This window comes from Microcebus murinus, chromosome 21 (assembly GCF_040939455.1).
Source record: "Microcebus murinus isolate Inina chromosome 21, M.murinus_Inina_mat1.0, whole genome shotgun sequence".
Lineage (NCBI taxonomy): Eukaryota > Metazoa > Chordata > Mammalia > Primates > Cheirogaleidae > Microcebus > Microcebus murinus.
This window is the reverse complement of record NC_134124.1, coordinates 38,173,192-38,200,735: the sequence shown is the minus strand read 5'-3', so window position 1 is coordinate 38,200,735 and position 27,544 is coordinate 38,173,192. Positions and strand designations below refer to the sequence as shown.

Here is a 27,544-nt window from a genome sequence, read left to right as displayed (position 1 = left end):
TTGATAATAAATTTCATTCTCTGTATCTTCTTGGTAGGACAAACAATCATCTTTTTAAACAGACTGATTTCATGCTTTTTATTTTTTCAGCATTTTTTCTGTGTTTTCCAGTTACTCTGTCATTATCGAGCTAGTTGATGACAATTTTGAAGGCTCTCTCCGCAGACCTTTCAGTTGGAAGTCACTGGCTGCCTTGAGCAGAGTTTCAGTTAATGTCTCTAAGGTAATACATCAGCTGTGGCATCAAGTGTCACTTAAATGGTTCAATTTCCTTTTTTTACCCCCTTAAATGTAGTAGTATCAAGAGTCATTTGTAGAAACTTCATAGTGTTTCTGCCAGTGAAGTTCTGGAAGGTTTGGGGTCTTCCATACCCTTCCCTTCTAGCCCAATAAGGGCTAGAAGTTGTCCGCCCATGACATTATGTTTTAGTGTTTCCACCCTCCCAACAACTGGTTCTGAACTCCAGTGACTGAGCTTTGGAGGTTCCCATGATCTGATCAAGATAGGAGTTGCCTTGCTCTCCAGGGCTGTCACCACCGTCTGGGCCCTTCTCTATTGCAGTTTAACGTTCACTCACTCACATGTTCACAAAGTAGCCAAAACACTGTTGATGGGTTTCCAGGTTTGCAGATCTGGAAGGGTTTTTTTTTTTTAGAGACAGAGTGTTACTCTGTTGCTCTGGCTAGAGTGCAGTGGCATCATCACAGCTCACTGCAGCCTCACTCCTGGACTCAAGTGATCCTCCTGCCTCAACCTCCTGAGTAGCTGGGACTACAGGTACATGCCACTATGCCTGGCTAATTTTCTTTTTGCCTGTAGAGATGGGGTCTCGCTCTTGTTCAGGCTGGTCTCAAACTCCTGAGCGCAAGCGATCCTCCTGCCTTGGCCTCCCAGAGTACTAAGATTACAGGCATGAGCCACCTCGCCTGGCCAGGATGAGGAATTAAAGGTGCAGAGATCCAGTATCATGCAGCCAATGTATAGAACTGGGATTCAGACCCTCAGCCATCTGGCTTCCCAACTTATTTCCTCTACATCCTGTTGCCATCAAAGATAAGAAGGACATTTCGTCTTGTACTACGACTATTAAGGATGAAAGCTGTGTGCGTTCTCATTACTCATTGAGTTGCTGGCTGAAAACCAATTGTGAGTATCCTCCCATTTTGTCCCATTGCCTCTGGAGGTGAGACGGGAGGTGAGGCCAGGAGGGCCTGCAGGGCCAGAAGTGACTGCCCTTGAGTGCAGGTTAAGTTGCCTTACTCCTATAGAAAATAGGCAGCCTGAGCAATATAGCAAGATCCCATTTCTACAAAAAAATAGAAAAATTAGCTGGAAGTGGTGGCAAGCACCTATAGTCCTACCTGCTCAGGAGGCTGAGGCAGGAGGATGTCTTGAGCCCAGGAGTTTGAGGTTACAGTGAGCTATGATGACACCACTGCACTCTAGCCCAGATGACAGCAAGACCCTGTCTCAAAGAAAAAGAAAAGAAAATAGCCTATACTGTTTTTTAATGTCCATTTTATGGGACTTATAGCATATATTTAGTAAGTCCTCACTTCACATTGCCAATAGGTTCTTGGAAACTGGCTTTTTATGCAACATGCCATATAACAAAACCAGGTTTTTTCCTTATCAGTATTCTAAGGAAACAACATTGAAGGGAAGGAAGTTATTTGAGGATCTGCTATACATCATTTACTTAAAAGTGGCAGTTTCCAGGAACCTATCAACAACTTTAAATGAGCACTTACTGCATTTAGTATTTAAAATGCTATGTTTATAATCAGTATATCTGCTTTATTTGCATTCTCTTGCCATGTGAATGATTACTAGATGGCAAGTCCTTAGTCGAGAACGTGAGCCCCAGGTATGATATTCCTAGGAGAACACTGGTGTCCTGAGTTTCCAGGAGCTTGAACAGGGAAAGGGAGTGGAGGTTGCCTGCATTTCCTGCTGATGCACCCCAGTTTGTCCTGTTGTTTTGTAGGATATGGAAGTGATTTTTTATTTCTCGATAGGAACTTATGCTGTGCTATTTGATTAAACCGTCTACCATGACTGACAAAGAAATGGAGTCGCCAGAATGTATGAAAAGAATTAAAGTTCAGGTGGGTTAACTCAGAGACAAATTCACATCATCCCAAAGATGATGTATCTTCTGGAACATGTGGTCCCAAGAAAATAAATGAAGATAGTCTTGCCTTGGTAACAGAAAGCCTTCTCGGACTCTTTAAGCTTGTCTGTCTCACCTTTTCCTCACTATACCCATCGGACGCTATTCCTTCATTCCCTGTTGCTTTACCTATGGCGTCCCCATCACTCAGCTGAAACTGCTCTCACAGACATCCGGTGACCTCCTGTGCAGCCTCGGGGCTTCAGTATTGAACAGAGTCTCCTCCTGTCTTGGCTGATTTCTCTCTGCCAGGGCTGCCAAGTTCATTGTCTAGTCGTGCAGTATTCACGTTTCTGCAGCCCTCACCCTGCATATAGAGCCTTGGCCTTGTCTTTGGCTCTTCCTCATGCCCTCTCCTCCTCCTCTCCTCTCCCCCCTCCCTCCTCCTCTCCTCTCCTCCTCTCCCTCCTCCTCTTCCCTTCTAACCCCCTCCCTCCTTGATCACACCACCCCACCCAGCCCACCACAGACCTGTCGATCCGTCTCCAGGACCTCAGGGCCTCTAGATTCGCTTTTCATAAAATGCCAATCAAAATCCATTTCTCCCTTCTCAGTGGCTGACACACATGTAGCAACACCATCACAGATCTAGTTCTAATGTTAAATACTAGCTTTCATACCAGTATGCCTATTCCTGAAATGTGCTAGATGTCAAATGCTTGGAATGTTCTTGCATTGCTGTTTTTAAAGTTCAGTCATCTTTTGTTTTGACTGGTTGCAGGAGGTGATTCTAAGTCGATGGGTTTCTTCACGAGAGCGGAGTGACCAAGATGAACTTTGAAAGTTTAACCTCAGATTTCTAGTTTCACCAGCAACTACTGCATCTCCTACAACATGCCACATTCAGGGCTAGGTAAAAAGTAGTTTTACCATAATCACCCATTAACTTAAAAGTTTTAAAAGGCATCTTGTTCCCAGCACCAGAAAACCGTCGATGTTTTAAAAGAGAAAATTGCATAGAGGAGGAAAAAGAGCCCTGTGCTGTCCTTGACTTGGTCACTAGCTCTGACTGATTCTGTGCTTCCTGCCTGTGGCCTCAGTCTGTGTCCTCATCCAGTCACCAGGGAGGCTGGCCTAGGTGTGTCCCCAGAGGACTCTTCCAGCAGGAAATTTACTCTCTGGTTTTACCTGAAAGTGGTAATAGGTTACATTTCTATAGTAGAGTTTATAAAGCACTTTCCTGCACAGGTATCCCTTGTTACCCATGTCTAACCTGTTCCCGAAAGAGTGTTCGCAGGTTTGGGGATTGCAGGATCCTACATTCCATTATTTTAAATGGAAAAAATGATTATGTGTCTCAGCTTATCCAAGAAATTCAACCAATAATTCAAACATTTAAAAATCCCTACAGAACTCTTCAAACTGTGGTCACGATTGACTCCCAAAAGGCTGAAATTAGATTTAGTTATTCCACAATGTATATGTACTTCATAACAGCATGTTGTACACAATAAATATAATTTCATCTGTCAATTTAAAAAATCTCTTTAATATCTCTCAAGGATTTCTGTATCATAGAAAGCCTTTAAACCACGAATTGCCTATTTATGTAATTCTCAGTGAACTCATTGATAGTCACATTTGTGTTCAGAACACAAAAATTTTGTACAATATTAGATAAAAATTATATCTTATTTTAATGAACTTGTTATAAAATAAAAATAAGCAATAAAATGTTTGGAGACACATAATTAAAACAATTATTTGGCAAAATATAATAGAGCCTTTTTATAAGTGGTGAGGGATGAAGAGTTGTCTGGGGGTGTTTGGTGGCAAGAGGGAGGAGAAGGGTAGAGGGTGTTGGTGCTCTTTGGTAGCAGGGAGAAAACAGCTAGAGTCAGCCAGGGAAGGTGTGGGGGAAACAGATGTCTGAGATTCATCCAGTGTCTGAATTCCAGAAACTGGTGGACAGTCGTCTTCTGACACTCAAGACTCCAGAAATGAATGGCTGAGAACCATCTTTGGAAGCTATGGGATGAAAAAACCTAAAGTGGGCATCTGTTTGCATTCCTTTGATCTATGGTTTTAGAACTCCTGATAACATAAGATTCTGCATGGCCAGGCACGGTGGCTCACACCTGTAATCCCAACACTCTGGAAGGCCGAAGCAGGAGGATTGCTTGAGGCCAGCAGTTCCAAGACCAGCCTGGACAACATAGCAAGACGCCAGCTCTACAAAATATTTAAAAAGTAGTGGGGCATGGTGGCGCACAGTGTGGTCCCAGCTACTGGCGCACAGTGTGGTCCCAGCTCAGAAGGCTAACGCAGGAGGATCACTTGACCCCAGGAGTTCAAGGCTTCAGTGAATTAGGATTGGGCCATTGTACTGGGCGATGGAGTGAGATCCTGTCTCAAAAAAAAGAAAAAAAGATTTTGCATGTAGTTGTGTTTTAATCCACTATATCTGTTCGTGTCATGATCTTGTTGTTTTACAACAAACACATTATGTCTGTATGACCTAGATTTTAAAGACATTCAAATAATGGATCCTCTTCTTCCTTCCTCTGTGCCTTAGACCAGTAGTGACCTTCAGTTAGAAGAGATTCTTAGAGTAAGGCTCTTCATTAATGATGCTAATACTTATTCAGCGTATTTACTGTCCATGTGCTTACTCCAGGCTCCTTAGCAAAGTCAACGATTTTTTGCTTTGAATCACTTTCTCAAAACCTTGAAAGTCAGCAAAAAATTTCAAAAGCCATTTCTTACCTATTTTATTCATTATTTGTGGTGGTACTTCTTTCCAAGCCCTAATCATTCCATGAAATGCCTTTATGGTTTAAAAAAACTCTTCCATAAATATCATCAATCTACATCAGATACTTTATCGTCAACTAATATGCCTGGAAGGTTGTGGTGACTCCTTGGTAGACAGGCTACAGTAATGATGTAGTATTGAAAAGCTAAAAACACCACACGGATGTTATTTGTAACTGGAAGCTCTAGAATAACGTCCAGAAGCAGCATCTGTAGTCAAGGGAGCCTGTACAAAAGATTTTTCTTTGCAATACAAGCTGGACACCATGTAGCAGGCTGTGCATGCTGCAGCATTACCCAGGGGCCCTTGGGGCTCTGGAGTAGCAGCCAAAGGCAGTGCTAGTTTACCTTTGGAGGATGTATGTCCTGGCACTTTTTTCTTCTGATATGTACAAGATGACATTTGTTTTCCAAAAAAAAAGTGGGTTCATCAGTATTGGAAATTTGCTTTGTGATAAAAACACCTTCAGAAGTTTTCTGCAGTTCACTGGGGGAGATGCTGCAGCCTCACTTAGATCAAAAATTGCTTTACCCATGCTCTGCAAAGCATCAAGCTTAAGTGGATCTTCATCTTTTGACCCTTCCAGGCTTGTTTAAAACTGAAATCCGTCACCAGATCCTGTCTCCTCCATCACTTTCAGCCCTCCAGAGGTGATGAATCCTTCTGCCGTACCAACTTAGTCTGGGTGGCATCACACCTACTGGCTACTCAGCCTCAGCACGAGGAGTTCACCAGGTTTAGTACGCTGTGCTCAAGAACACTGTGAAACTTTCAGGAATCAATGATATTAGCTCAAATTTTCTTTTGTCACCCAGTGCAAAAAAACCTGTACACACAAAAGGGGGACACATGCTTGGCCAAGATTATATCTTTATTCTAGGAATAGGTTCTTGCTATGTTGCCCAGGCTGCCCTTGAACTTCTGGGTTCAAGTGATCCTCCTACCTCAGCCTCTCAAGTAGCTGGGACTGCAGGTGTTGCACCACTGTGCCCGCTCCAAGATTTTATCTTTAATGGGTACACTTTATCACTTCCAGCTGCTTTTTTCTAACAGGAGATTTCCTAGGTCTCTAAAACTCACCTATTTCATGGGCTTTCCCACTTCCTTTTCAGATGGTTTCACTTAATAAAGTGGGGAAGACAATGTGATAATACAGCACACACCTAAACACCACGAGCATCAGGAGGTCAGCTAAGAGGGCAGCCCATATTATATCCTCTGTCCAGTCCAGACACAGCTTGAGTGATTTTGCTGCAAGCTCTTACGTATTCATTGTATTTGATTTGGATAGCCAATATAAGGTAAAATTCAGAGTAGGAGTTGAGATGGGGAAGATACCTGTGTGTTTATCCCCACAGCAGCCTGTGAGTTCAGGTGGAGGGAGGGAGCATTTGGGGCTCAGGTGGTGGCTGCCAGGCATCCCAGTGGTCAACCCAGCTGAGAGGGCACTATCCTGGAAGGTCAACGAGGTCACAAGTACAGTCCTGTTGTCTAGTGGAGGTTAATGAGGAAGGCCACCCACCTCATCAGGCAGGGATGGGTTTGTGCTACTACACAAACCCGGGCAGTGGTCCTCTACCTCAAGTTGGGGGGCAGCTCAAGCCCCCCACCCCAGGAACATGTTTTTGCATATGATTTTGCTAACAAGATCCGAAAGGTCACAGGCTCTGCAAAGACTACCCGTGGATCCAGGGTTAAGTACTTCAGTACAATGCGAGGTGCTTGGTTTTGGTGGAGGGGGTGTGTTTAGAGATGGGGTCTTTGCTATGTCACCCAGGCTGAAGGTGCAGTGGTGCAGTCCTAGCGCACTTCAGCCTCAAACTCCTGGGCTTACGCAATCCTTCCTCAGCCTCCCAAGTAGCTGGGACTACAGATGCTACCACATCCAGCTAAATTTTTCTTTTTTTAGAGATGGAGTCTCAGTATGTTGCCCTGGCTGGTCTCAAACTCCTGGCCTCAAGCAATGCTCCCACCTCAGCCTCCCAAGTCACTGGGATTATAGGATTTGAGCCATGATGCCCAGCTTGGCTTTTAATTCATTTCCCCAGAGATCATTCTACTGAAGGCTGGATAGTGGAGTGAACCTTCTAGAAAGGAACTGTTCAGATCTCATCTCTGCCTCACAGTGGTTGTGTGATCTTGGGCAATTTACTTGCCCTTGATAAGCTGCAATTTCCTTATTTCCAAACTGGGGAGTGACAGTAATGTTGGCCTTATCATGTGGTTATGTGGATAAAGAAGGAGAATGCAAAAAGCACCTAAAGCACCTGCCACATGGTGGGGTGTCCTCTTCTTCCTGCAAGGAGGACTCAAAACCACCAAACTGGCAAGAGGCTGAGAAGACACCCTGTCAACTTGTGTCTATTTACAACTGGATCTGGTTTGAGAACTGAAATGTGCTTTTGGAAAGCAGGCCCATTTGATGACAAATGGGGACATTGTGTACAGAAAGTAGAATGAGGTGACAGGAAACTTGAGACCAGGAGTTCAAGACCAGCCTGGGCAATGTAGAAAGACCCCAGCTCTACAAAGAATTTAAAAATCAGTGGGACATGGTGGTGCACACCTGTGGGCCAGAGGAGCTGCCCTATCGTAGGAGCGAGCCAAGTCACCTCCCTCCCGCCGCCTAAGGGCCCTGGGTGCTGGGATCGGGAACACCCCTGGAAGGCCGGTCAAGCCCTGGGGAGCAGTGGTGTGGGTAGAGGTAGTTCTAAAGTAGTAGGCCTGCCCACTGCAAGGCTCCACTTCCTCAGGCAGACTTGGCAGTTCACAGCGTTCAGGGTTTTGAAACTGTGAGACTCTGGTTTTGGTACTAGGTTTCAGCAATTCCTTGATCTGTTTGTTCTGGACTGGGGCCGCATGCTTAAGAGCTCCTTGGTTTGGGATTAGACGCAGCTTTGCATCCCAGCTTACCCACTCTCCAGCTGTGTGATCCTAAGCTCAACTTCCTCATCTTAATGTTATTGATGTCTGAGTGTGATGGCATATTTCTGAGCCATAAAAAGAAATGAAGCACTGACACCTACTACAACATGGATGAGCCTTAAAAACATGCCAGATGGAAGAAGCCAGACACAAAAGGCCACACATTATGATTTCATATATATATTTATATGAAATGCCCAAAATAAGTGAATCCATAGAGAAGAATGCAAATTGGCGGTTACCAGGGACGGGGTAAGGAGGGCTGGAGTGCAAGTGCTTGGCGGGAATGGAGTCTCTTGTTGGGGTGATGGAAGTGTTTTGGCACTAGGTAGAGGTGGTGTTACACAGCATTGGGAATATGCAAAGTGTCGATGAATTGTTCAATTTAAAATGGTTAATTTTATATAATGTGAATCACCTCCATTTTTTTTTTTTTTTTTTTTTTTTTTTTGAGACAGAGTCTCACTTTGTTGTCCAGGCTAGAGTGAGTGCCGTGGCATCAGCCTAGCTCACAGCAACCTCAAACTCCTGGGCTTGAGTGATCCTTTCTGCCTCAGCCTCCCGAGTAGCTGGGACTACAGGCATGCGCCACCATGCCCGGCTAATTTTTTATATATATATCAGTTGGCCAATTAATTTCTTTCTATTTATAGTAGAGACGGGGTCTCGCTCTTGCTCAGGCTGGTTTTGAACTCCTGACCTTGAGCAATCCGCCCGCCTCGGCCTCCCAAGAGCTAGGATTACAGGCGTGAGCCACAGCGCCCGGCCTCCATTTTTTTTAAGTAAAAAATGTTACCACCCTGTAGGAGTTGCTGGAGGATTAGGTGGGTTGGTCCTTGTAAGGCGCTTAGCACAGTGCCTGGCGTGTACACACTGCCAGTAATCCGCTGCTGTGATCATTCGTGCTGGGGGAAGGTGGACACAAAAACCACCATTAAAGAAGTTACTGGCCAGGTGAGGTGACACCTGTAATCCTAGCATTCTGGGAGGCCAAGGCAGGGAGGATCACTTGAGGCCAGGAGTTTGAGACCAGCCTGAGCAAGAGTGAGACTGTCTACAAAAAACAGAAAAAATTATTAATAGCTGGGCATGGTGACACATGTCTATAGTCCTAGCTACTTGGGAGGCTGAGGCAGAAGGATCCCTTGAGCCTAGGAGATTGAGCTTACAGTGAGCTATGATCACGCTACTGCACTCTAGCAGGGGTGACAGAGCGAGACCCTGTCTCAAAAAAAAAGTTACTTGTGTAATTGTTTATTTTATGTTGATTCCCTTAGCTTCAGTTTCAGAGGCTGACATTTTCTGACCTCATCCCCAGTCTATTAAATAGAAGGGGAAATGATAGCTCCTATGTACCAATGGACTATATTCTCTAATAAAGAGATTCACTTCCATAAAGTGGTACATAACACTTTGCAGTGATTAAACCAACAAGGATGGAACTTGGGTTTTAGGCATATTTACAAGGGTAGAGAAGTTAGTTGAAGCTGTTAAATTTCCCTACATCTTTGAGTATAATATACAAAACTGAAGTGTCATTTTTCTTTTTTTTTTTTTTTTTTTTTTTTTACTCCAACGTTGAGACGTGAGTGAAGTGTCATTTTTATTGATAATATTTTGTTTTGAATTTGTCTTAATGATTTTGTCTTTATTGTTACAGCATATTTGTTTTCTCTCTCTCTCTCTCTCTTTTTTTTTAGACAGAGTGTCACTCTGTTGCCCAGGCTAGAGTGCTGTGGCATTAGCCTAGCTCACAGCAACCTCAAACTCTTGGGCTCAAGCAATCCTTCTGCCTCAGCCTCCCGAGTAGCTAGGACTACAGACATGCTCCACCATGCCTGGCTAATCTTTTCTATATATTTTAGTTGGCCAATTAATTTCTTTCTATTTTTAGTAGAGATGGGATCTTGCTCTTGCTCTTGCTCTTGCTCAGGCAAGATCTCAGGAGTTTGAGGCCAGCCTGAGCAAGAGCGAGACCCCATCTCTACTATAAACAGAAAGAAATTAATTGGCCAACTAAACATATATAGAAAAAAAAAAATTAGCCAGGCATGGTGGCACATGCCTGGAGTCCCAGCAAGTTTTCTGAATATCTTTATTGCTAGGAGTTAAAATATAAGGAGTTAAAAGATAAATTAACACTTATGAAAATTATTTTGAGCAAATGGCAATTCATGAGTCCGGCAGCACCAAACCAAAAGTGGTTTGGAGCTCTAACAGAAGAGTTTGAAGGGAAGGCTTTTATAGGGCAACTAAGAAAATACAGTAAAGAAATTGGCTGGTTGGTTGAAGTTTGAGCAGTGCTTTATTTGGATTATCCTGGTAGAAAGTATCTGATTATATAACTAATGATTAGTTAACCATTTATGATTGGCCAAACTTCAGTTTCATTTAGTTTAAGTAGGAACCTGGATGTTGGATCTATCTCAGCATATTTTCCATTAAGTTATTTTAACACAAGGTAATTATTGGTACCTTGAGATGGGTTTGGTTTTTAGAACTCAGACATTTTTACCAAGGCTGGGGAATAAGATTAAGCGGAGTCGTATATCACATTTGGTCAAAAGCAAAGTGAGTTTGGGAAGAATTCCAAAGAGGAATTCTAGAAAGTTTTGCACATTGGCCATTTGATGTTAGATGATTATTTAGGCGTACAATTCTAATATACTTGTTTAAAATCACCTCATTTATTTATAGTTACTAATCCCGGTTTCCCCCTTCCTCCTTCTGAAAGTATTAGAGAAAGAAGACAGCCCTTTCTTTGTGTCCCTTCTGAATTCTGCCTTTTGAGTGGGCAGAAGAAATGCCGTGCAGTGGCAAACCCAGCACTCCAATCTCCACGTGTTAGGTCAGGCAAAACAAAAAGGAAACAGACTGGTGTTTTACTGATTTGAGTAACTGCCAGTCCAGTTTGTGCGTACAGGCTCAGAAGAGCTCATTCAAAAGGAGTGGCCATTGCCTGGCTTAAATTCTAAAGGGTTTGGGGGAGTTTTTTTGTTTTGTGTTACTATTAACTATCAGAAGGTTACCATGTACTTTGAGAATAAAGACTAAAAGGGGAAGATACATATTACTTCATAACTTGTGTCTCACCTGCCTATCTTCAAATTCCCAGCCTGGATTAATTTATAGGAATGGTTTTCATTGCTCTGTGAATAAAAGGTGTAGCCACTTTATGCTGTAACATGGATTCTCAGTTGAAAGACCCAAATGCTATAAAATCATTCAAAACTCAGGGCAAGTTTTATTAATTTTATAAATTCTTATGCTGCAGTAAGCTGAAATATGTTTAAAGGGAAACCATGCACTTCATTGATCACAGTTAAACGCATGTGGAAATCCGCAGTACCGAGTAAGGCGGTAACTCCCTGGCGTCCAGCCCCTCTGCGCTTACGCTTGCTCTCAGCACAGACCTCTGCCTGAGGGAGGCGAGGCCCTCAGTCGGCAGGGTCAGTCACGTAGAAGCCACGCTCCTCTATTGCCCGGTGGAGTGTGATGTACTTGGAAGCCAGCCTCGTCCTCGGGACCACGTGTTTCTCCGTGAACTCACTCTTGTCCAGGTGCTCTTTGCCTTCTGCGGCCAGAACGCAGTTGATGAAAGTGAGGGCGTAAGTGTAGCAGTTGTGCCGGTCTTCTTCGTACCTTACAGAACAAGGACGTGGAAAAGGGAAGGCTGCACTTTTAAAGCTGCCCAGGAACAGGCTGTGAAGCTGCTAAAGGACTTTTATAATTGAAACTGGGCTCCCATGTGTGAGCTGGGCCCCCACGCGTGCTGGCCCCTTGGTTACGCCATTCTGCGGGGCGACTGGCATGTGGGCTGTTCCTACTCACTACTTAAGGACAGATAGGCACAGACTGCCCCAGGTGTTCAGGGTGGTCACTTAGTTGCATGTAAACTGCCAATTTGGAAGACTTAATTTCAATGAAATTCTAGATTTTAGAAGTGAAATTCTGTATCTAAGTTTTATGATATCCCACAGTGTCTAAACTAACTTCAAGGGGAACCTGAGAACAGTTTAAATCCACAAGTACCCCATATAGCTTCTAAAATGTTGAGGGAGTGAGGAATTGAGAAATTAATTTCAGAACTGCTAAAACTAAAAAGAAAATATGGAGCTTTAAATATTTTTACATTTTGAACATAGTTTTTAAAATATTTTTTGTTTTAAGGAAATGTAATATGACTTTTGCTGTATATGTGTAAATATATTTAAATAACTAAAATAACTGAATAGAGTATAGCTTCTAGTCCTTTCTTAAAAGGCTATGATTTTGGTGTATAAATATATGCTGACCCACCTCTGCAGAAAACCTAAAGTAATTCAACCCCTGTTTAAGTTCCATGGCAGGCACTAATACCTCAGTATGGGCTCAGCATGAGCCCAAGTGCAGCTCAGTCCTTTGTGAGCTGAGGCAGCGCAGGGAGCTCAGGGCTCAGCTTGAGTGCCCGTGGAGGGTTGTCTTTGCAGCCACGTACCTGTGGGGCAGCCAGGCCCCCGAGGTGGAGAAGTCTTCCAGGTACTTGTCCCACTGGTCCATCAGTCCATACATGTTGGGCTGCAATAGTGGGACACTTATGCTCTGCTCCCACCCTGTTTCATCTCGCTGGACACCATATACGTTGTAATTATACACAACTCCTGCAAACCAGAACCAAAGTCACACGGAGGCTTAAGGAAAAATGTCCCTCTGTGAAAAAGGGACATCAAAAAATGACAGTAGCCACCTTGGTAACTATAGTTAAATCCAGGTGGTACTTTCCTATTATTGTCAGAGAGCAATGAACAACGGGCAGGTGAGAGATTTTAGAATCTCCTTCCATCTATCTAATGAGATTTAGTTAGGGTCTGGCGTGGAGTCAGGGAGGGGTTTATGTAGCCTCAGCGCACGCGCACACACACACACACACCCCTTATCAGCAAACCATTTCCTTGGGAAACCGGTTCTTGCTTTACCTGCTATTCAGCACTATGAGGTGCCCCCAGGATAGGGAGACAATAATAGGCGCCAGGATAATCATCTCCAAATATTTTTATCAAAGTTCTCTATTTACAAATCAGTCTATGTTGCTTCCTTAATTCAGCAATAAATTTCCACTGATAAATATTAGTGGTAAGTTTGACTGATCGTGTGGGTAAATCTGAGTTCAAAAACCATTTGTAGGTTCCTGGTCACAGTGTCAGTTTCTCCTGCCTCTAGGGGCTAAGGAAAGGCTGCTGTCAGACTTCACCTGCCAGACCTGTGATCTGAGCCTCACCTGGATCACCATTTCCAGGCCACAACTTCCTGCGAGTGACTCCACCTGACCCTTCTCCAGTAGACAAGAATGCTTTTGGTTTCAGGGGCTGCAAACTCTGTGCCCTCAGAGCTAAATCTGGCCGAAGCAACTGTATTTTGTTTCATCTTCACATGCTATTTTTTTTAAGCCAACCACTGCAAGCCCTAGCACATTCTAAGGTATTATATATAGCCCCTGAAGACTCTGGAATGTAAGGACCCAGTTGTTGGGGGCTGGACTGAATATAGCACTGGGGAACCAGGGCTGGTGCGGTGGCTCACACCTATCTTCCCTGCACTTTGAGAGGTTGAAGTGGGAAGATCAGTTGAGGCCAGGAGATGAAGACCAGCCTGAGCAACATAGTAAGACCCCGTATCTACAAAAAATAATAAAAATTAGCTGGGCATGGTGATGGGCGCTTATAGTCCCAGCTACTTGGGGGACTGAGCAGGAGCATCATTTGAGCCCAGGAGTTCGAGGCTGCAGTGAGCTATGATGATGCAGCTGCACTCCAGCCTGGGCAATAGAGTGAGAATGTCTCAAAAAAAAAAAAAGGATTAGGGAATCTGGGCCTGGGTCCAAATTCTGGTTCTGACATCAGGGATGTACAACTTGGTCAACTGGACCTCTCTGAAACCATCTGTTTTTTTCTTTCCTAAAAACCAATGAAAACTTTACAGGTTTTAAAGGCCTTCACCGAGAAAACAATAACTTTCAAATACTTAGTATTATTAGTAATATTTGGCATAAAGTCAAGTATTTCTCACTTTGTGGGTAGCAGTTCCCACTTCACAGTGCCATTGGAGACGCCAGTGAACGAAATTGCTAATTAAATGTTGCCATGAATATATCTTCTCTAGAAAGGCTGCTCTCCTCTGGCTGGGTGTTGTAGGGCATTTTCAAGCTAAAAGAAGGTGTAAGAAAATGCACTCACCATTCGTGTTAGTTATTCCAACATGGAGATCGGACCTCCCATCATACTCCCTGAAAGAAACAAGGATTTGTTTGCGTGTGCTTGGCCAGAAGAGTGGGCCGGGTCAGAACTCGAATCAGTGCCAGTTGGTGGAAGGCCTATTTGGAAGCTGGTTAAGTGAAGAGTAGTTTGGGGTAGAAAATACCCCCTGCTCCCAAGCCCAATCTGCATTTCCCTGGAACCCCAGCACTGAAGTGTTCTGGAAGGCCATCCTGGGAGAGCACAGATTCAGCCTGACCTCTGGCTGGAGGTCAGCTGCTGAAGGCACTCCCCACTCCTTCTTCCTCTGGCTCCTGTGGCTGGGAGGATCCTGAGTGCACCAGTGACCTCCCACCTTTTCAAGACTAAAATAGCAGCCATACCTGCTGCTGCCCCACAGCCCTTGTTTTCTGAAACGATTCTGTACGCAAGATTATTTGTTAACTGTATAACTCCATGTAATTGAATCTTCATAGACAATCCGAGGCCATCACTTGCTAGTCCTGGGACATTGGGCAAGTCACTCTTTCTAATCTCAGTTTCCTCATCTGCAAAATGGGAGTATCATAAGCCTTCTAGCAAGCTGCTAGTAAGAACAAAATGCCTAGTGAGTGTCTGCCCCACGAAGGTGTCAAATAATTGAGAGATAATTTTCAAACAATTAGGCTCCTTTGTTAGACCACAGCTCTGGATGTTTGGTTCCTCCTTAAAGCAAGCAGTCCCAGGCTTTAAAATGGCCAAGGACACAAATGGCTGCCCCACCTGCGGCAGGGTGATCCTGCAGCAGTCATCCTGTTGCAGCCACTTTGAGCTTTTTGAGACCCAGTGGGTTCAAAGGATGAGAATGACGCTGGGACAAACAAGCAGTCTCGGTGGCAGATACCAGCACTGCACGTGGGAGTGCTACCCTGGGGCGGCGCCCTGAGCGCATGGCTACACTTTGTCCCCACCCAAATTCTAGACCTTTCCTCCCTCCTTCCCTCCTTTCCTTCGGTTATTTCTTAGTTGTGCAATAGATGTTTATTGGGTGTCCACTCAGGGCCTGTCATCTTGAGTGAAGGGCTAAAGGACACCATAGGAGATAAGATGAGATTCCTGCTCTCACGGACTTTGCTCACTTCCAGAGAAGACTTTTCGATTTAGTTCAACAAGTTGTTAATAGACGAATAAGTGCTGTGAAGGTAAAACAAACAAGAAAACTACAGAATGTTATGTAAGCATGTGATGGGGCAAGGCGACAGCCACCCCTTTCTCATACAACACCTTTGTGCAGATTAGGAAAAGCTGCCCCCTCTTCCTGCAGGTGCAGTTCTGCACAGGGTACTGGCTTGGTGAGTGGAGTGCAGCTGAACTTCAGCGGCCACCACTGCCTTAGTCAGGCATCTTCGTGCAGTCTACAACCTGCACAACCATATATGGCAGCCCTGAGAAACTCTGACCTACTTATGTCAGGATGTGGGTGATTCCTTTGGGTCACTGCCAGTTCTCTTTTACCAAGTACATGAAGTTGTCTCAAGGTGAGTTGTGGGAATCAGTACTGAGGGTTTGGAAACATGGATGAGAGGGAAGGAAATGGTTTGGAACTTGGCCCTAGAGGTCCTGGTAGGCAGGGGCTATCTTGGGGTTTCTGCACATCCTGGCCCGAGCACGGGAAGGGACAGGGGGATGCTAGAGCACATGACCTGTTCCAACACCACCACTTCCTTTCTGCCAGTGCCCAGTGAGACCAGGCCTGTCGACATCACCACCATATCGCAGAATAAATACATGCTTATTAGGGGCCAATCTGGGAGCCCATCATGCGTCGTGTCAATTCTCAAGAGCAGGGCTGTGGCTTGTTCACTGTGACAGCCCGAGCATTTCCCACACAGAGCAGCTCAGTAAGGATTTGTTGAATGAACCAATGTTATGGGAAATGAATTCTGAATTTTGACCACTTTATTTCAAAGCCTTTAGAATCCAGCCAGTTAATGACTCTAAGTCAGCATGAATAAGGGACTCTTAATGATTTGGGCTGCATGATGCTTATTAAAGGTGGCAGTGAGCCTGGTTCTGCCAAGCTGTGGAGTTAGGGTCTCAAGTGAACCTGAAAATAGGGTGGTAGGGAGCATGTTGGTGAAACGTCATAACTGATGTGTAGGCCAGGTTTAGATGCCTCACGGCTCTGTGAGCCTCATTTTGCAGATAAGGAACTGGAGACTCAGAGAGGGTCCTGGAGCAAGTTAGCAGAAGACCCAGGATAGGAACTGGGAGCTTTGTGGCGCCAGAGCCTGCACTGTCCGCCCTGGACAGCTCAGGGTGCCGTCTAGTCAGCACCCAGCATTTTGACCAACAGCGTCGGTACACTTCGGTTCATTTCATCTTCATAGGGACCAGGAGGAAAGATAAGATAGTAAGCAGGGAAGTGAGTAGTCAACTCCAATTTTCTTGTCCCAAACCAGCACTCATGAGGGGATGGGAGAGTTAGACTGTGACGGCACATAGGTACTGAACACGCTTCCCAAAGCATGCACCTTCATTCAGTGGCATCCGTGCTCTGTGAAGACTGCCTTACGCAGGGCGATCACAATCCCATCTGTAAACTTCACCAAGGACCATAAGGCATGATCCTTTCTTTTGAGTTCTGAATTCACTCTTAAAGCCAGTTGATGTCTACAGTGGAAATAGACCAGCTCTAGTCTTCAATTTAACTCACTTAAGATGGTGTGTCATTGTCAGTTCTTCGGGCTCTATATGTAGTACCTGTTTGCCACAGAAGCTACAAATTAACTGGCAGTAAAGGCATCACTATGACAAGATTAGCTGCTGGGCCATCTTCCCAGTTAGCCTCTTAGCACATATTTTTCTCCCCTAAAATTGTGTGAGCAGGTTTGCTCTGCATCTACTCTGCGTGCACTCTTGCACTCAGCACTGCGAGAACACATGCACCACCCCCGTCTATGTTTATGAAGCCTCGAGGCCTACAGCTCAGGATTTAAGGCCAAAGCACTGGAAAGATTGTCCACCAGACCTTACACTGTATAGTACATATTAGGAAAAGAAAGTCTTAGTGATTAAAACACAGAAGGAAAGGTTTGCACAATTCAATGTAACACTTAAGAAAAACACTGTACCTAAGAAACGTCCCCTGAGTTGGTCTGAGGAGGAAGGAACATTTTTCTCCATGCCCATTGGTAAATGGATTGGCGATGCTGACAGGGGCTTCCTCTAGCTTCCTCGAGCCCATGTCCTTCCGGCAGAGGGGGCAGCACTGGGGCACGCCGAAGCTGTAGATGGATCTCTTACAGTGGTCAAATTTAATTAAAGGCTTTCCGACCTCTGCACAGTGCATAGCTTTCACCTCCTGAGCGGCCGGGAGAAGTTTCTTCCTATTCCGCATTATACGGCTGGCAAATGCAGGCTGCCCCAAGTAACCTGACCAACGATGATGTCATCCTGACTGGCAGCCCCAGAAGCCAAACCAGGTAGGATTAACCAGTAACCAGGCCGCCCCATGAACTGGTTTCTTAAAGAGCTAGTTGTCATTTGTGCTCGCTTATTGCAGCTGACGACGGCCAGCTCCTAGTCATCCTTTAAAGCCCCACTTCTCTGTGAAACCTTTCTCAGCTTCCTCCAGTCTTCTCTTTTGCTGACAGCATTGGATTCATCTTTCTACCAGAACTCTGTTATTAGTCATTTAGTTTTGTTTTTCCTGTTAGTCTTTGAGCTTCATAGGATTGGAGTCTCACCTTTATTTTTGTGTTCCTAGAATAAGATAGTTTTGTTGTTGCATAAATAAATCCTTACTTTAGGGCTATTTTCTTTTGACATTTTATACTGTAGAAGTAATCTTGCTCATAAAACATTAACAGCACCATTAGAAATGAGGATAGTGGTTACCTTAGGTGGCGGATACTGACCGGGAGAGGGCAGAGGTGGTTTCTGGGGCTGTTCTGATTCATTATCTGGGTCTTCATTATATTTAGATTGTGAAAAATCATCAAGCTGTGCATTTTACTATGTGCACTATATTATTTTTCAATTTTAAAATAATTTTAAGCAACTGAACAAAAAATATTTGGAAAAAAAAGCAGTGCCCTCTCCCATAATGTTCCCACCCACCATATTCTACTCTCTGGAGAAAACTAATGGTACATGAGGTGAATATTTCCACATGCTTTGTTAAAACACCAACATTGTTATACTGTATACTGTTTTGAAATCTATATTTCCCTTTCATTTTGGGAACTGTTTCTCCATATCACTAATATAGATAGGTTCAGCTCATCCTTTCAGAACCCACTTTTGGTTGAACTACACTAAACCCAGGCCCTATGGATGCCTAGTATTTTTTGTTTTGTTTGTTTTTTTCGAGACAGAGTCTTGCTCTGTTGCCTTGGCAAGAATGTCATGGAGTCAGCCTAGCTCATAGCAGCCTCAAATTCCTGGACTCAAGCAATCCTCCTTTCTCAGCCTTCTAAGTAGCTGGGACTACAGGCATGTGCCACCATGCCCGGCTAATTTTTTCTACTTTTAGTTGTCCAGCTAATCTCTTTCTATTAGTAGAGATGGAGTCTCTCTCTTGCTGAGGCTGGTCTTGAACTTCTGGCCTCAAGCGATCCTCCTGCCTCAGCCTCCCAGAGCGCTAGCCAAGATAAGCAGTTTTAAAGGGAAGACCCATAAAGAAGATGTCATGGTAGGAAAAGGCACTTCAGGAAGTTTATTTCATAACTTGCACTTAAATAAATTACAGAGCTTCTCTCATCTGAAAGCACATCATGGCTGGTCTCCTCTGTTTTGACGTTAGTGATCATTCTAAATGTCTAGAGATCTGTTCATGCATTGAAAGTGGCTCAGAGGGGATAGTCTAGCTGCATCATTTTATTTTCATGCATGATCTAAAATGATTTTATAAGGAGACACTTCCCCTCAGCTATTACATAGTTACCTAGTGGCTCAGTCATACGGAGAGATTGGACATGTGCCTGGTTCTTTACCCACATTTCAAGATCATCAGAGCATCTCTGTCGCACTCAGAAGGTGCCCAGTTGGTTTCATGTCCTCTTCCTTAAGTATCACTGTGAACTCACAGATGTAAACATATTAGATACATTCCAACCTAATGCAATTTTTATTCTTATTGCAGCTCAAATTGCCCTATCATTGGCCTCTTTTTTCTTTCTTTCTTTCTTTTTGTTTGAGATAATGTCTTGCTCTGATGCCCAGGCTAGAGTGCTGTGGCGTCAGCCTAGCTCACAGCAACCTCAAACTCCTGGGCTCAAGGGATCCTCCTGCCTCAGCCTCCCAAGTAGCTGGGACTACAGGTGTGTGCCATCATGCCTGGCTAATTTTTTCTTTTAGTTTCCTAGCTAATTTTTTTCTATTTTTAGTAGAAATGGGGTCTTGCTCTTGCTGAGGTTGGTCTAGAACTCCTGAGATCAAGCGATCCTCCTGTCTCAGGCTCCCAAAGTGCTAGGATTACAGGCATGAGCCGCCACGCCCAGCCTGTCGGCCTCTTCAGTTGGCTCCTGAGTCCTTTTCATATGACCCTTAGGGGTCTCTGATGATGTCCTTCCTATGTATTTTATGTTAAAATATTTTGGGTTCATCGCAGACTGTTCCTGCCCTGGACCTAGAATCAACCATTTCTCCAAGCCCTGCTTTCTTTAAATGGGAAATGGCATTTCAAGACTTCAGTCTGCCTGCTGGGGGTGCTCTTTGCTACTGGGTTGGTTGTGGTCTGTCTTTTCAGTAGACAGAGCAGGATAAAAAAAAAGGTACACACACATAAAATACTTCACGAGTTGATACTATTTCCAATTCAAGTTCAGGACTACAGGGTTTTTACTTAACCTCTTCTATATTACATGTCTATCTCTTTCCACACTGAAAATCTTAGTTCTCAAGGATACAGGCAATTAGGGAATTAGAATGTCTCATAACTATTCATTTGCTTTGTCCCACATTTACATCAGTCTCAGAGTAACAATGTTAATACCAGCAACTCCAATTATGATTACTGAACAGAGTTGAAACATTTTTTTGCCCACCTTCCTCATTTATTTAAATGGTTGTCCTATATCTTCATTCCCAGAACATCTGCCATCATAAGCAATACCCTCTACCTCAACCCTCGCTAAGGCCTGGCTCTGTATGCAGACTGACGTTGAATGCCCGCTACCAGCTCTTTCATCACTGGCTTGTCTGAAGTTCACTCTCTAGAAGATTCCTTGGTAAGGGGTCATAGGAAGAATACCTCCTGAATTCTTGCAGGTTGATGAACAGTTTATCTCTGTCCTTTATACTTGAAGGTCAGTTTTGCTGCACCTAAAATCCTTGGCTCACATTTTCTTAAATATGTCATTCAATTTCCTTCTGCCATAAAGCACTGCTGTCAAAAAGTCTGATGATAAACAAATTTTCTCACTTTTATAAGTCACGTGTTCTTTTTTGCCAGTGTACCTATGGAATTTTCTTTTTTTAAAGATCAATAATTTTATTATAAAATGCAATTTGGGTTTACTCAGGTTTATGGTGTCATCTTTCAATATGTACTTTCACATCTTTTTTATTTCAGGAAATTTTTATATAGTTTTGAATATCTATTCTGTTTTCTTATTTTGGTTTTCTTCAGGAAGTTCTATCATCTGTATACTGCATTTTTGCCTATCTTCGATATTACTTACTTTTTAAAAATTGAGATTACATTTATATACAAAGAAATTCACCCATTGAAAGTGTACAATTCAATGGTTTTTAGTATATTCACAAGGTTGTGCAACCATCACCAGTAAGTTTAGAATATTTTCATCATCTCCAAAAAGAAATCCCATATCTATTAGCAGTCATTTCCATTCTCCCCTCTCCCACCCCCTCCCAGCAACCACTAAGCTTTCTTTCTCTATGGATTTATCTATTCTAGACTTTTCATATAAATGGAAACATACAATATAGTCTTTTGTATCTGCCTTCTTTCACTTCACATAATTTTTTTTTTTTTTTTTTTTTGAGACAGAGTCTTGCTCTTTTGCCTGGGCTAGAGTGCCCTGGCATCAGCCTACCTTACAGCAACCTCAGCACCTAGGCTCAAGCAATCCTTCTGCCTTAGCTTCCCAAGTAGCTAGGACTACAGGCATGTGCCATCATACCTGGCTAATATTTTTTTTATATATAGTTTTAGTTTTCTGGCTAATTTCTTTCTTTCTTTCTTTCTTTTTTTTTTTTGAGACAGAGTCTCACTTTGTTGCCCAGGCTAGAGTGAGTGCCGTGGCGTCAGCCTAGCTCACAGCAACCTCAAACTCCTGGGCTCAAGCGATCCTTCTGCCTCAGGCTCCCAAGTAGCTGGGACTACAGGCATGCGCCACCATGCCCGGCTAATTTTTTCTATATGTATTAGTTAGTCAATTAATTTCTTTCTATTTATAGTAGAGACGGTGTCTCGCTCTTGCTCAGGCTGGTTTCGAACTCCTGACCTCGAGCAATCCACCCGCCTCAGCCTCCCAAAGTGCTAGGATTACAGGCGTGAGCCACCGCGCCCGGCTTCTGGCTAATTTCTTTCTATTTTTAGTACAGACAGGGTCTCACTCTTTCTCAGGCTGGTCTTGAACTCCTAACCTCAGGTTAGGTCTTACATTTAGGTTCCTGATCCATTTTGTTTTTTTTTTTTTTTTCTTTTTTTTTGTGTAACCTGGCCACAGGACCATTTTGAATTAATTTTTTTTTTTTTATTTTTTTTTTTATGGCCTTTTTGTGGTTGACTGAATTAATTTTTGAATAATGTGTGAGGTAGGGATCCAACTTTATTCTTTGGCAAGTGGATATTCAATTGTTCCAGAACCATTTGGTGAAAATACTCTTATTTCTCTATTTTTACGGTCTTGGTATCCATTTTATTTTATTTTCTTACGAGCTAATTGGCACCTTTTTCAAATCTCAACTGACCATAGATGTGAGGGTTTATTTCTGGACTGTCAATTCTATCTCACTGATTCTATTTCACTTCAGTGGCCCAGTCATTCCCCTTCAAGACATAATGGGCAGTTCATGATGGGGGTGAGGTGTTAGCTACTAGGATGGTAGCCACCATATGCACTGTGGTGTCATTTGCAGAAAAGCCTAGCACAGTCATCTTGGAAGTAGTTATAAATTAAGACCTTGGCCAGGAGCAGTGGCTTACTCCTGTAATCCTAGCACTCGGGGGGGCCAAGGCAGGAGGATTGCTTGAGCTCAGGAGTTTAACCACTTCGGTACGAGCGTCAACTATAGTTGACAGCCACAGATGAAAGCACACAGGGACTTTAGCCGACAGCCGTGATATGACTTTTCTAATGTTTCATTTATCAAAATAAAATTGTGAACATGTAAAAATAATGGAATGAAAACATACATGTCTATGTTACCTATTCTGATTTACATGACAAGTAAAGCTGCCTGTAAAGTCAAACAAGCTTTCAGTGCGTTAAAGCTTTCCTCGTCACACAAGAGCAAAAGGACCCGCCGTCAACGCGCAGCGCACGCAGACCGCCGAGCGGCTGTGAGTGCGGCTGTGGGCGAGGTGGTTAAGGTTGCAGCGAGCTATGGTGACACCACTGTACTCTACCCAGGGTGACAGACTTGAGACTCTGTCTCAAAAAAAATTTTTTAAATAATAAAAACAGATGGAAAATAAACAACAAGATGGTAGATTTAAATCCAACTATATTACATCTAATGTAAATGGACTAATTACATTTAATGTAAATGGACAATTTATAAAAGAAAGATTATCATACTGTATTTTAAAGTGAAACTATATACTATCTATAAGAGATACAATTTAGATTTAAACACTAAGTATTTCCAATGGCTTTTACTTTGAAAAAAGAAAGAATAAAATAAAATAAAAAATATAAAATATTAATAAATACAATTAAAAAAACAAAAACAAAACACTAAGTAGATTAAAAATAAAGGATGGAAAAAGATAGACCATGAAAACATTATCTGAAAGAAAGCTGGTATGAACTCCTCTGGGACACAGCTAAAGCAGTTCTGAGAGGAAAGTTTATCTCCATAAATGCCTATAACCAAAAGACAAGAAGATCACAAATAGACAATCTAATGAAACGACTCAAAGAGCTGGAAAAAGAAGAACAGACCAACCCCCAAACCCAGCAGAAGAAGTGAAATCAGCAAGATCAAATCAGAACTAAACGAAATTGAAAACAGGGAAGCTATTCAGGAGATTAATAAAACAAAAAGTTGGTTCTTTGAAAAAATAAACAAAATTGACACACCATTGGCTAAGCTAACGAAAAGCAGAAAAGAGAAATCTCTAATAAGCTCCATCAGGAATAAAAAAGGAGATATCACAACTGATCCCAAAGAGATACAAGATACGATTTATGAATACTACAAAAATCTTTATGCACACAAACTAGAAAATGTGGAGGAAATGGACAAATTTCTAGAAACACACAGCCTCCCTAGGCTCAACCAGGAAGAAATAGATTCCCTGAACAGACCAATCTCAACAGCTGAAATAGAAACAGCAATTAAAAATCTCCCTAAAGGCCGGGCGCGGTGGCTCACGCCTGTAATCCTAGCTCTCTGGGAGGCTGAGGCGGGTGGATTGCTCGAGGTCGGGAGTTCGAAACCAGCCTGAGCAAGAGCGAGACCCCGTCTCTACTATAAATAGAAAGAAACTAATAGGCCAACTAATATATATAAAAAAAATTAGCCGGGCATGGTGGCTCATGCCTGTAGTCCCAGCTACTTGGGAGGCTGAGACAGAAGGATCGCTTGAGCCCAGGAGTTTGAGGTTGCTGTGAGCTAGGCTGACGCCATGGCACTCACTCTAGCCTAGGCAACAAAGCGAGACTCTGTCTCAAAAAAAAAAAAAAAAAATCTCCCTAAAAAGAAAACTCCCAGTCCAGATGGCTTCACACCCGAATTTTACCACACTTACAAAGAAGAACTAGTACCTATCTTGCAGAAACTCTTCCACAACATCGAGAAGAACGGAAACCTCCCCGACACCTTTTATGAAGCGAATATTACTCTGATACCAAAACCAGGAAAGGATGCAACAAAAAAAGAAAACTACAGACCAATATCCCTAATGAATATAGATGCAAAAATTTTCAACAAAATCTTAGCTAACCGAATCCAGACGCTTATCAAAAAAATAATCCACCACGACCAAGTGGGCTTCATCCCAGGGATGCAGAGATGGTTCAACATCCGTAAATCTATAAATGCAATTCACCACATAAACAGAAGCAAAAACAAAGACCACATGATTCTTTCAATAGATGCAGAAAAAGCTTTTGACAAAATTCAACACCCTTTCATGATACGAACACTTAAGAAAATAGGCATAGAAGGGACATACCTAAAAATGATACAAGCCATATATGACAGACCCATAGCCAACATCATACTGAATGGGGAAAAATTGAAATCATTCCCACTTAAAACTGGAACCAGACAAGGCTGCCCACTATCTCCACTTCTGTTCAACATAGTGCTGGAAGTCTTGGCTACAGCAATCAGAAAGGAAAATGGAATCAAAGGTATCCAAATAGGGGCAGAAGAGATCAAACTTTCACTGTTTGCTGGTGATATAATATTGTATCTAGAAAACCCCAAAGATTCAACCAAGAAACTCCTGGAACTGATCAATGAATTTAGTAAAGTCTCAGGATACAAAATCAATACACAGAAATCAGAGGCATTCATATACGCCAACAACAATCTAATTGAGAACCAAATCAAAGACTCAATTGCCTTCACAATAGCAACAAAGAAATTAAAGTACCTAGGAATATACTTAACCAAGGACGTAAAAGACCTCTACAGGGAGAACTATGAAACGCTGAGGAAGGAAATAGCAGAGGATGTAAACAGATGGAAATCCATACCATGCTCGTGGATCGGCAGACTCAATATCATCAAAATGTCTATACTACCCAAACTGATCTACAGATTCAACGCAATACCTATTAAAATCCCATCAGCATTCTTCACAGATATAGAAAAAATAATTTTACGCTTCGTATGGAACCAAAGAAGACCCCGAATATCAAGAGCAATTCTAGGCAACAAAAACAAAATGGGAGGCATTAATATGCCAGATATCAAACTATACTACAAAGCTGTAGTAATTAAATCAATATGGTATTGGCACAAAAATAGGAATATTAACCAGTGGAACAGATGCGAGAATCCTGATATAAAACCATCCTCATATAGCCATCTAATCTTTGACAAAGCAGACAAAAATATACGCTGGGGAAAAGTATCCCTTTTCAATAAATGGTGCTGGGAAAACTGGATAGCCACCTGTAGAAGGCTAAAACAGGACCCACACCTTTCACCTCTCACAAAAATCAACTCATGCTGGATAACAGACTTAAACCTAAGGTATGAAACTATTAGAACTCTAGAGGAAATAGTTGGAAACACTCTCCTAGACATGGGCCTGGGCAAAGAGTTTATGAAGAAGTCCCCAAAGGCAATCACAGCAGCAACAAAAATAAATAAATGGGACATGATCAAACTACAAAGCTTCTGCACAGCCAAAGAAATAGTCATGAAAGTAAACAGACAACCTACAAAATGGGAGAAAATTTTTGCATCCTATGCATCCGATAAGGGACTGATAACTAGAATGTACTTAGAACTCACAAAAATCAGGAAGAAAAAATCAAATAACCCCATTAAAAAGTGGGCAAAGGACTTGAACAGAAACTTTTCTAAAGAAGACAGAAGAATGGCCAACAAACATATGAGAAAATGCTCAACATCTCTAATCATCAGGGAAATACAAATCAAAACCACAATGAGATATCACTTAACCCCAGTGAGAATGGCCTTTATCAAAAAATCTCCAAACAATAAATGCTGGCGTGGTTGCGGAGAGAGAGGAACACTCCTACACTGCTGGTGGGACTGAAAACTAGTTCAACCTCTGTGGAAAGCAATATGGAGATACCTTAAAGCGATACAAGTGATTCTACCATTTGATCCAGCAATCCCATTGCTGGGCATCTACCCAAAAGATCCAATGACACTCTACAAAAAAGACACCTGCACTCGAATGTTTATAGCAGCACAATTCATAATTGCAAGGCTGTGGAAACAGCCCAAGTGTCCATCAGTCCAAGAATGGATTAATAAAATGTGGTATATGTATACCATGGAGTACTATTCAGCTCTAAGAAACAACGGTGATATAGCACATCTTATATTTTCCTGGTTAGAGCTGGAACCCATACTATTAAGTGAAGTTTCCCAAGAATGGAAAAACAAACACCACATATACTCACCAGCAAATTGGTATTAACTGAACAGCACCTAAGTGGACACATAGGTACTACAGTAATAGGGTATTGGGCAGATGGGAGGGGGGAGGGGGGCGGGTATATACATACATAATGAGTGAGATGTGCACCATCTGGGGGATGGTCATGATGGAGACTCAGACTTGTGGGGGGAGGGGGGAAATGGGCATTTATTGAAACCTTAAAATCTGTACCCCCATAATATGCCGAAATAAAAAAAAATTAATATTAATATAACAGTAGGTAAAAAAAAAAGAAAGCTGGTATGATTAATATCAGGAAAAAGTATGCTTTAAAACAAGACGCATTTCTAGAGCTAAAGAGGAAAATTTCTTTTTAAAAAACTAGCACTCTTAAAAACATTTTATATTGTGCATCTTTAGATAGTGTATTACATGCACCACAATGCGAACACAGTTTTTCATTGAAATATCACTGTCCTGATTCACAAGTGCAACTAGCACTCTCTGAAACGCTTTTTTCTTTTCTTTTTCTTGTTTTTTTTAGACAGAGTCTCACTCTGTTGCCAGGCTAGAGTGCCGTGGCGTCTGCCTAGCTCACAGCAACCTCAAACTCCTGGGCTCAAGGGATCCTCCTGCCTCAGCCTCCAGAGTAGCTGGGACTACAGGCATGCGCCACTATGCTTGGCTAATTTTTTTCTATTTTTGGTAGAGATGGGGTCTCGCTCTTGCTCAAAGCTGGTCTAGAACTTCTGAGCTCTAATAATCTGCCTGCCTCGGCCTCCCAGAGTGCTAGGATTACAGGCATGAGCCACCAAGCCTGGCCCAGAAACACATTTTATACATGCATTTTACATGATATATTACATGAACCACAATTAGTAAAGCCATTTATTCACTGATAAAACAGTCTCAATTCACATACACAAATAGCACAAAGAGGAACTTTTTTTTTTTGAGACAGAGTCACGCTTCGTTGCCCAGGCTAGAGTGAGTGCCGTGGCGTGAGCCTAGCTCACAGCAACCTCAATCTCCTGGGCTGGAGCGATCCTTCTGCCTCAGCCTCCCGAGTAGCTGGGACTACAGGTACGCGCCACCATGACCAGCTAATTTTTTCTGCATATATTAGTTGGCCAATTAATTTCTTTCTATTTATAGTAGAGACGGGGTCTCGCTCTTGCTCAGTCTGGTTTCGAAC

General features: G+C 42.8%; 2 protein-coding genes across 11 annotated transcripts in view; one reads left to right on the top strand and one right to left on the bottom strand.

Moving 5' to 3' along the window:
* The window catches only part of TSEN2 (tRNA splicing endonuclease subunit 2), a 44,169-nt gene extending 34,767 nt beyond the window's left edge, over positions 1-9,402 (top strand). For 3 of the 10 annotated variants that reach the window (XM_012785278.3, XM_075996316.1, XM_075996317.1), the window contains 3 exons: positions 91-223; positions 2,020-2,109; positions 2,896-4,031. In XM_012785278.3, the coding sequence (XP_012640732.1) occupies positions 91-223; positions 2,020-2,109; positions 2,896-2,955 (283 nt within the window). In that variant the 3' untranslated portion in view covers positions 2,956-4,031. Of the gene's footprint in view, positions 1-90; positions 224-2,019; positions 2,110-2,895; positions 4,032-4,072 lie in introns of those variants that run through there. The other 7 variants (XM_075996318.1, XM_012785275.3, XM_012785277.3 and 4 more) reach the window with 4 other exon arrangements.
* A 1,673-nt stretch (positions 9,403-11,075) lies between these two features.
* MKRN2OS (MKRN2 opposite strand) lies at positions 11,076-17,501 on the bottom strand. The gene is made up of 4 exons (XM_012785287.3): positions 17,198-17,501; positions 14,067-14,116; positions 12,332-12,494; positions 11,076-11,496 (listed from the first exon to the last, which is right to left on the bottom strand). Exons 1-4 carry the CDS (start codon positions 17,461-17,463, stop codon positions 11,292-11,294), a joined length of 684 nt encoding a protein of 227 aa, XP_012640741.1. The 5' UTR covers positions 17,464-17,501; the 3' UTR covers positions 11,076-11,291.
* Positions 17,502-27,544: the final 10,043 nt, after the last annotated feature.

Coding starts and splice junctions, on each gene's coding strand:
- MKRN2OS (XM_012785287.3), bottom strand. CDS start 17,463: ATGCGGAATAGGAAGAAACTTCTCCCGGCCGCTCAGGAGGTGAAAGCT. Junction 14,117..17,197: donor ACTCAGGGGACGTTTCTTAG/GTACAGTGTTTT, acceptor TGTTTCTTTCAG/GGAGTATGATGGGAGGTCCG. Junction 11,497..12,331: donor GGGGCCTGGCTGCCCCACAG/GTACGTGGCTGC, acceptor TTGTTCTGTAAG/GTACGAAGAAGACCGGCACA.